Raw genomic sequence first — 9046 nt, forward strand, 5'->3', positions numbered from 1 at the left:
TCTTTCCCTTTGTGTTCCTCATTTTTGTTAATTACTAGACAATGGCAGTTCCGGACAAAAGGCAAAAAAAATCTAGGCTTTAGGTGACTTTTTAAAAATCAAGAAAGCTTCAAGCTAAAACTAATATGTAATAGGTCGTGTGTGATGAATCCTAGCAAAGTATCAGGCCCTAGCCTCAAACTCATTCTGGTAACATGACACCAGGACGCTATTGCATATTTCGGGTGAATAGTTAATACATGCTTTTGACCAGTCTAGATACTTACAAGGCCGAAAAATAAAATGTAAAATTAAGTTTAGTGGCTTCTGATGAGAGAACAATTTTATCCAACATAATACATGCCACCTAACGCTGGCAGAGCTGAGCAAGGAAAACGGGCTTCAAAGACTATTTTTATGCCCTCCCTCCCCACTGACTTAATCGAACTACCCAAACTACGAATAGTGCCAACTATTACCAACAGTCGCGCTAACTCCAAAGAGAAAAAGGCTCTGGTCGACTGCTGGTACTAAAAACCACCACGCTCCTTGGCCTTCAGAACCCACATGGGAGCATGGCGTCCGCGGACGCGTACCTTGATGAAGCCTATGTCCTTCGCGTACTGACGGAAACACTGACGGCACATGTTGAGGCCGTATTTCCGGATCAGACCGTGCCGGTTCGAGCACACGCGGCTGTAAGGAGAGAAATGGTATTTTTGCGGGTGACAGGAGTCACAGGAATGCGTAACCAGAGGGCCACCCCCCACACCCCAGACTTCCAGGACCCATCAAGGCCTGTAATGGCGGCAGCGGTAGCTCCGGTCTTTCCCTCACGCACCGCCGGCGCGCAGACTCTTCTAGCTGAGAGTTTAAGCTGTCTCGCGCCCCAGGACTACCTTCCCCTAAAAGCACAATCTTTTCTCACCAAGAGCGAGAGCCCTGGCCGAATTTTCGCGGGTGGCTCCAGTAGAGCTGCTGATGACCCATCCTGCTTTCAGCGGGGCAACGAAGCAAAAGGAAAGAGCTAACACGCGCATGCGCTCTTCAAATTTTGGGGGCCATAGTCTACCCAGAATGCAACGCTAAACGGTGACGCGTGCGCAGAGGGACAACGCTGTTTCCCTAGCGGCGGGAGGGGCTAAACCAAAATCCTGTAGGCGGTCTGAGGCCCAGCCCTGGATGACGTCACCACACCCCAGCCTCTAGTGTCCTCTTGCGCCGCCACCGATCGCCGGGCGCGGTGGCGCGTGCCTGTAATCCCAGCTACCCGGGAGGCTGAGGCTGGAGGATCGCTTGAGTCCAGGAGTTCTGGGCTGTAGTGCGCTATGCCGATCGGGTGTCCGCACTAAGTTCGGCATCAATATGGTGACCTCCCGGGAGCGGGGGACCACCAGGTTGCCTAAGGAGGGGTGAACCGGCCCAGGTCGGAAACGGAGCAGGTCAAAACTCCCGTGCTGATCAGTAGTGGGATCGCGCCTGTGAATAGCCACTGCACTCCAGCCTGGGCAACATAGCGAGACCCCGTCTCTTTTGTACACAAAGGAAAAAGGTAAATTTTAAAATACTTAGTCTTCATCTTTATCAACTTAATATTTTACGTTCCTTTCATTCAAATTTTACACTTTAAACACAGAGGTTTGGATCAACTCAGTACCGACACCTACTGGAACGAACCTACAAAACACCTTTAAATAGGTTGTAATAATTAGAAGTCACCAGTAGGAGTTCCTTTTTATTTTAACAATACATTCTCATTTCTTTTCAATTGACTCCACCATTCACCCCAAAAGTGATACAAAACTTTTAACTCTTGGTCTATTTGATATCTAAATATAGTCGACTAACATTAAAGTGAAAAACAAGTAATAGATAGTATATGTTATTTTGACAAGATAATTTCCAAAATGAAAAATTCTCTGATACTGTCAACTACCAAATTTTTTTCTATTAATACTGCTGAGAGCCTAAAAATAATGTATTATTTTGATTTGATTTGATTTCATTTTGATGAAGCAGAATATATTTTTTATGTTTATATGTAAGCCATATATATCTGAGAACTTCTTTGAGTCCACAGTTCACTGTTCTAATATGTTGTTAATCTATAAATTACAATATTTGTAAATATCTACTTAATGTGTAAAGAAATACGTATTACCTTTGACTTTCATATTAGTTCAAAAGTTATTATATTAGTTATTATATTCACCATCATCCCAGATTTTTAATTACTTTCTTTTTGATGTATTTTTCATACATAAAGTTTCAATGTCTATATATGAAATTTATTAGCTTATTACACTACTTTTAGGTTTACATCAACATTCTTTTAAAGTTTTATGTTTTAATGTAATACTTTTATATCTTCGGTTTTTATTTCTTATCTTGAATCCTTTTTTTAAGAGTTGGTTTTGTTTTGTTTTTGCCGTGGGGCATATGTACTCTCCCCATCCTGCCAGAGACAATGAGAGGAAAAGTGAAAAATCACCCCCCCAGGAAGTTGGCCACCAGCAATCCCTTCTCCGTTTTCTCCTGGGGTTTTGGACATGTGCATGCGCGCACACACACACACACACACACACACACACGCCCCGTGTGAGTTTCAAGAAGCCAGGTCATCTTTATTAAATCCACCTAAAATTTATTTCACCATTTCCCAGGAATGGAAGAAATCCAACATTTACTTCCTTCCAAATAACTAGTTACTTATTCTAACCCATCCTAACACAAACTTACACTATTCTAACACAATGCAGCCTCTCTTAAATATTTGCTAAATTAATAAATGAATAGCATATATTCATTTATTATACCATATATCCCTTTATTCTTTCTATAAATACTCATTGAGTACCTATTGTATGTGAACATTACTCTTGGGCTTATTTGTAACACAAGTGACTCAGAACCCAGGAGGCTTGCAGTCTATAGGTGAAAACAGGCATTAAATAAGTAATTATACAGAAATATTTTAGGCAGGATAACCTGAAATTTCTCCTGTTGTGAACACCCAAAAATGCTGGATGGAAATATCATGTTTTAAAAAGCAGAGTGGAGCTCTTGAGAGAGGAATCACAAAGACTAGGTGCTACGTGGGAACTGAAGAAACAGAGACTGCTCTGGGGAGATTTGTCCAGCAAGGTATAATACTAGGACCTTGATTCTAACAAAAACAAGAAGCAAGCTTTGAGCAAGTATAATTAATTAAATTGCCAAGAGTGGAAATCCAGGAAAGTTTGGGGAAGGAATAAATACAATGTATGAGACTTGAATTCTACTCCTATTTGTTCTAACACTACCTATCTATGAGTGCATGGGCAAATCCCTTTACTCTTTGTGTGTGTGTGTGTGTGTGTGTGTGCGCGCGCGCGCATGTGTGTCTCGCAGGCTTCTTTATTTAATAACAAAGTGTTGAGTGTTATGGGGATAAACATCAAGAGCATCATTTAACTTTGACGTCCCTCCAACCAGTTTCCCCAAAACTCCCTACTGCCACCCTTCGTGTCCCCACTGCCTTGCTTAGTGAATGAAGAACTCAACCCCAAAAGCCCTGGTACATAACTTCAGGTCCTCTTCCCGCCAGCTCTCCCCTTTCCCCGCTCTCCATTTTAAGGAAAGGCAGACACCTCAATTGGAATGCATGGGAGAGCCCAGAGTGGTGACAGAAACCGAAAGGGACCGGATCGAGGAGTACAGCGTAGTAAAATGAGGGCTCCTGTAGCCTGGGATACCAAAATGGGGCCCTGGGGCGAGAGGAAAGGGTACTGGTCCCCCTGAGAAAGGATACCCAGCAGCCTGGAAATCTCGCTGTACATAGTCGCTGCTCGACCTTCTGGCGGCGGTTACAGAACCACACTCAGACCACGTCCTTCTCCAGCCCAAGCTGCTGGGCAATGTGGCCGATCTGCTGCAGCATGGGCTTGGGGCCTCGGGCACTGCATAAACAGTCTCCAAGTTGCTCCCCACGTGGTTCTCAACACTGGTCCGCTTTCTCTTTAGGGCCTGCGCTAGGGTCTCTGCTTTGCATATTTCCTGAAGATTTTCGTTGTTGTCAGCTTCCTCCATCCACTTCTGCAGCAGAGGCTGAAGCTTGCACATGTTCTTGAAACTTAGCTGCATTGCTTCCAAAGGGCAGATGGTCGTCTGACTGAACACCTTCTCAAAGAGAACCCCCAGGGTGAGCCCCACATCAGCCTGGGTATATCCTAGGGTGATCCTCTTCTGCTTTAAGAGCTTGGCAAATTGCTTGGAGTTCTTTCTGCAGAGCTTTGATGTCCTGCCACTCCTCAGAGTTTTGCTCCGGGCTCTCCTTCTCCAGCCTCACATCAGCAAGAGGGGTAGCGCAGGGCTTTGGAGAAACCCCCTCCGAGTTTCTCTCCCCTCTTCTCCCACCTCACCCTCAAGCTGAGAGACCTCCAGGCTGTTTGGGGCCCCAGCTCCATTCCGACTGGAGGCCCACAGTAAGCCATGTCTCCACAGAACTCATAGGGTGGGGGGCATGGAGGAATCCCCCACATCTCAGAGTCTGGCCCAACCCCGGGCCGATTCCTGGGCCACCAGGAGGGCCTTGGAAGCTTAGCCAGGTCCCAGAGTCAATCCAGCCCAACTGGGGCACCCTGGCCCATCACCTCCACCTCCTGGAGGGGTGAGAAGGTGAACTCTGAAGCCAGGTGTCCCGCAATGGGGAAAAAAGGCTCCCCAAGCCCGGGGCCTGGAGGAATGAAGGCTCACCCAGGGACCTCCCTTTACTCTTTTGACTTCATTCAGCCTTGTGCAAAATTAGAGAATTGAATTAGGCCGTCTATAAATTGTGTTTAAGCTCCAAAAATTTAGGACTGTTTCATAAGAGATCCCTCTAGAAACTTAAGGTGGCGGGGCCAGCAGTTAGCATAATGGCTACATTGCTAGACTCCCATGTAGTCCACCGTGGTTTGTGTCAGGGACCCGGTGGCTTAAACTCTCGCCAGGCGCGTGTGCGTGCGTGCCCAAGATCCCAAGATCCCAAGCGGAAAATGGTGGAGAAGGGATTGCTGCGTGGCCATCCTCCCCTGGGGGGTGATTTCTCTCTTTCTGTCTCTCTGTCTCTTTCTGTCTGTCTGGCGAGCGAGTGCAAGCACCCTATAGCAAAAACCTCTCCAAAAGAAAAAAGATAATGTGGCTCCAGTGTGGGTGGTGGATAAACAAATTCACCTCATTGATAAGCACACCTCCAGGCTTGTTTTACCGTTAAAGTAATCCCTGTACTAATCCTAAAAACCTTTCCTGAACAGGTCTTCACTTATTTCCTGCTTGAGAATTTTCATGGTTTTCCTAAGCCTTCAGGCTAAAATTCAAAGACATCGTTTCAACAAACAAGTTGTTTTCTGGCTATTTTTTTCTCCTCTAAAGGTCTCATCTAACATTTATCACACTATCGTTTAATTATTAGGTTGTCTCTCCTAAATACTGTAAACTCATTTTTACTTTATTTAAAATACTTATTTTATTTAACTTTATTATTTATTTTATTTTGACCAGAGAAGGAGAGGGAGAGAGAGAGAAAGAAAGTCACCAGGTCTAGGACTCGAACCACGGTCGGCCATGTGAGAGTCCAGCGCCTTAACCACCACACCACCTGCCTGACCCCTTATTTTTACTTTCTAAGCATCTAGCGTAAGTGCTGGCATATAGTAAGAACACTATAAATATTAATGAATTAATGTATTGAAGCAAAAAGACAGTAAATTTAGTAATCATTCTGGAGAGAAGTAGTACAGATCTGAGTCATATAGGAGGCATTACTTGAAGAATAATTGTGGAAACACCTGTAAGACATGATCAAAGATATCAGAGCAAGGCAGCACTATAGAAGTCTAACGCTTAGATGTGTATTTGTTTCTTAGCTTTATTTAATCTTAGACGATGTTACCATTAAAAACTACCTCTAAGATATGGTTCTGGTGTGCTAGAACAAACGAGTTTATGGTGTCTGTAGATTGTGACCTTTTTTATATTATTTATTTTTAATCTGCCAGAGGTCATGTGCGATCTATCACCAGAGGCAGAAAGAGGAAGTTAGCTCCCCTAAATGTGTTAACTAAAGGGGCATCATGACCTTGTTCTTCAAGTTGTGAACTACAAACCTGAGAGGAAAGTTCACTACAGACAGAAATGAAGGGAGAAGGCAGAAATTTAACTAAGTATCTGTTGACTGCCAAATACATGCCAGAAATAAATGAAAGGTAACTTTAAATGCACTTGTAGTTTGTAAAAAGGAAGATGCTAAAGAAGGATTAGTGGAACCTGAACTGGATTTTGAAAGATTTATAAGTAAGATCAACTAGCATGAACAAAACAGAGAGGAGGGAATGAATATAGTATGTAGGACAGGAAGAAAAGGAACTACTAATTTTACAGAAGGAAAACAAATCTACATGTACTTTTATTCCTTTTATCAAAAATCTGTAGCCCAATTTTAAACTTATTTATTTCCATTTCAGTTTACAATGGAAACTAGCTTGAGGTCATTGAGGGTAGAAGAGATCAAAGGGCACATTTTATTTGTATGTTGGTAGAAAGAAAAATGTGGATAGGTGTTCTAAGAATCCTTGGGTTTGGCCAGCCCTAGGGCCACAGTGTTTGAGTGCTGTGCATGGAAAGCCAGATCGCACATGGCTGCCCACAATTCCAGCAGCTCAGAAAATGTAAAAGCACAGGTGCATGCCCAGAATCCTGAGGGGGGAGGGAGAAACGGAGGAAAGAAGACTGCAATGTAACCACGCCTATGGGAGTGCCTCTCTCTGTCTCTCTCTTTCCTTTTCTCTCTGTCTCTTGACTCTGACACATACGCATACATGTGTGCTCAGACCCTCTGGCAATACACACATACACACACACAAACACACACAAATCCTTTACTTCACAAATAGTCCACTAAGACCAAATATACTCTATCAGATGCAAGTACCTCGAGAATTAAAAGTTAGTAGACCAAAGGAAGGGTGGGAAAAAGGGGGATCAGATGTCTTATTTTACTTTGAATCAAACATTATCTTATTTAAAATATTTTTGAGATTTTATTTTTTAATTAATTATATTACATTTATTCACTGAGCATTGTCACAGCATACAAAATGTAAATTTTTTTATAGGTTTTTGCCATAGGGCACGTGCACTCGCCAGAATGACAGAGAGACAGAAAGCGCAATCCCTTCTCCCCCATTCTCCTCTTGGGATCCTGGGCACGCACACACACGCGCCCAGCGTGAGTTTAAGCCACCAGTTCTGGGACTCAAACCGCGGTCAACTACATGGGAGTCCAGCGACATAGCCATTACTCTAACTGCTGGTCCCACACAATGTAATTTTAAGAGAGATTTTTACTATAGGGCGCGTGTGCTCGCTGGAGAGACAGAGAGAGACAGAAAGACAAAAAGCAAGAAACCACCCACACACACACACACACCCGCCCTGGGGAGGGTGACCACACTGCAATTCCCTCTCCTCCAGTCTCCTCTTAGGACTTTGGGCACACATTCACACACATCCAGTGTGAGATTCAAGGCTCCAGGTCCAGGACTCAAACCAGGATCAGCCATGTGGGAGTCCGGTGACATAGCCATTTCACCATCTGCTGTTCCACCCAGAAGTTTTTAGCAGTACACACCATTGTTGCACACTAAAATCACCACTAACTGTTAAATTTTATAGCTATTTAATATTTATTAACTGAATCTATGCTTCAACAACTCAACATTAAATAAAGGACTGAGATATTTATTTTTCGTATTCTTGATTTCTGTGTGTTTCTATTCCATTTCATTAAAATTACAATTGTTCTTTTATGAATTTTTAGATTTCCCACCCTCCCAACTGTACCTAGAGGTTCAGAGTATGCTTACTGCACTTGTAATACTTCAGGCTGGAGTTTCATGATTTTGTTCTATATTAAGCCCACTCAAAGAACAAAATTTTACTTATTTTTAAAAAGTCTAGGTGTGGGACCAGCAGGTGGTATAGTGGTTAAGGACGCTGGATTCCTTCATGGCTGACCATGGCTGGGTCCCAGACCTGGTGGCTTGCTTTCTCACTTTCTATCTTTCGCTGTGTCTTTCTGTGGTCAAATTAAAAAAACAAGTAAATAAATAAATAATGAATGAAGTTAAAATAGTTCTTTTTAAAAGAAAGATCTAGGTGCAGTATTTTCTCTGTAGCCCTATGATTAACTGTTGCTAAATATGATTAGTGTTTAAATGTCCTCTGTTAAAATGTATACTCAAGAACACTAAATTGGAGAGAGGTAATTTTTTAAAAATGTTAATCACTATTCTTCACGAACCAAGTTACATTTTTTCAGAATAAGGAATCAACAGATAACATCTTAGGTTCAAAACGTTGTCATAAACAGGAACACTCATTTAAGGATAGATCATTTTGTCAGCATTGAAATGAAAATCGGCATTTCTGAGCGCCATTTCGCAATTACGAGAACACAACTCAGACAACACGCAATGTTTAATACACGGCAGAAACTAGGCTAAGGCGAGGGAGGCGCCCAGGAAGCAAAACTGAGGGCAAGACTGTGATCCTGTGAGTGCTTCAAAATTTGCGCCCCAGCCCAGGCACTACCCAGACCCTTTCAGTAACTGAAACCAGGAATCCGAAGGGGACATGAGGACGTGTTTTCCAAGTCTCAGATGCAGTTAAGCAAGACCTTTCTTCCAAACCACCCACCGTTCGTTGCAGACTAATTGGTTCAACAGAAATTGCCACGTCAAATGTTGTCACACAGAGCGCCGCTCTGGCTCGACAGGTGTCGCCTCCCGAGCGAGGGCAGTCCCCCGCAGCAAAACACCTGCCCCCAGCGCCAGGGGACGTCCCTCGCTGGCACACGCGGCAATCATACTGTCCCAGCCGCCGTTCTGTTTCACAGAGGGACCTGCCTCCCCTCGGGAAGCTCCGGGCCCCAGCAGGTGCTGGGAACGCGTTAGGTGTCCACAGGTGAACCCACAGGAACCCGCCCCAACTGTAACAGCCGCCACGGAAGCTGCGCGCGCTCCGCGGCAAGGACGTCCCGCCCATCGCC

General features: G+C 44.0%; 1 protein-coding gene and 1 pseudogene across 1 annotated transcript in view; both read right to left on the reverse strand.

The window, feature by feature from the left end:
- Nucleotides 1–1065, reverse strand: part of RPS29 (ribosomal protein S29) — a 2530-nt gene extending 1465 nt beyond the window's left edge. The window contains exons 1-2 of the mRNA XM_006160491.3: nt 908–1065; nt 576–675 (exon numbers count right to left, since the gene is read on the reverse strand). Of these exons, the coding sequence (XP_006160553.1) occupies nt 576–675; nt 908–969 (162 nt within the window). The 5' untranslated portion in view covers nt 970–1065. The remainder of the gene's footprint in view (nt 1–575; nt 676–907) is intronic.
- Nucleotides 1066–3609: 2544 nt separating this feature from the next.
- On the reverse strand, nt 3610–9042 carry LOC102475858 (POU domain, class 5, transcription factor 1 pseudogene; annotated as a pseudogene).
- Between the last annotated feature and the right edge of the window lie 4 nt (nt 9043–9046).

The sequence above is a fragment of the Tupaia chinensis genome, unplaced genomic scaffold, assembly GCF_000334495.1.
Source record: "Tupaia chinensis unplaced genomic scaffold, TupChi_1.0 Scaffold000688_1, whole genome shotgun sequence".
Lineage (NCBI taxonomy): Eukaryota > Metazoa > Chordata > Mammalia > Scandentia > Tupaiidae > Tupaia > Tupaia belangeri.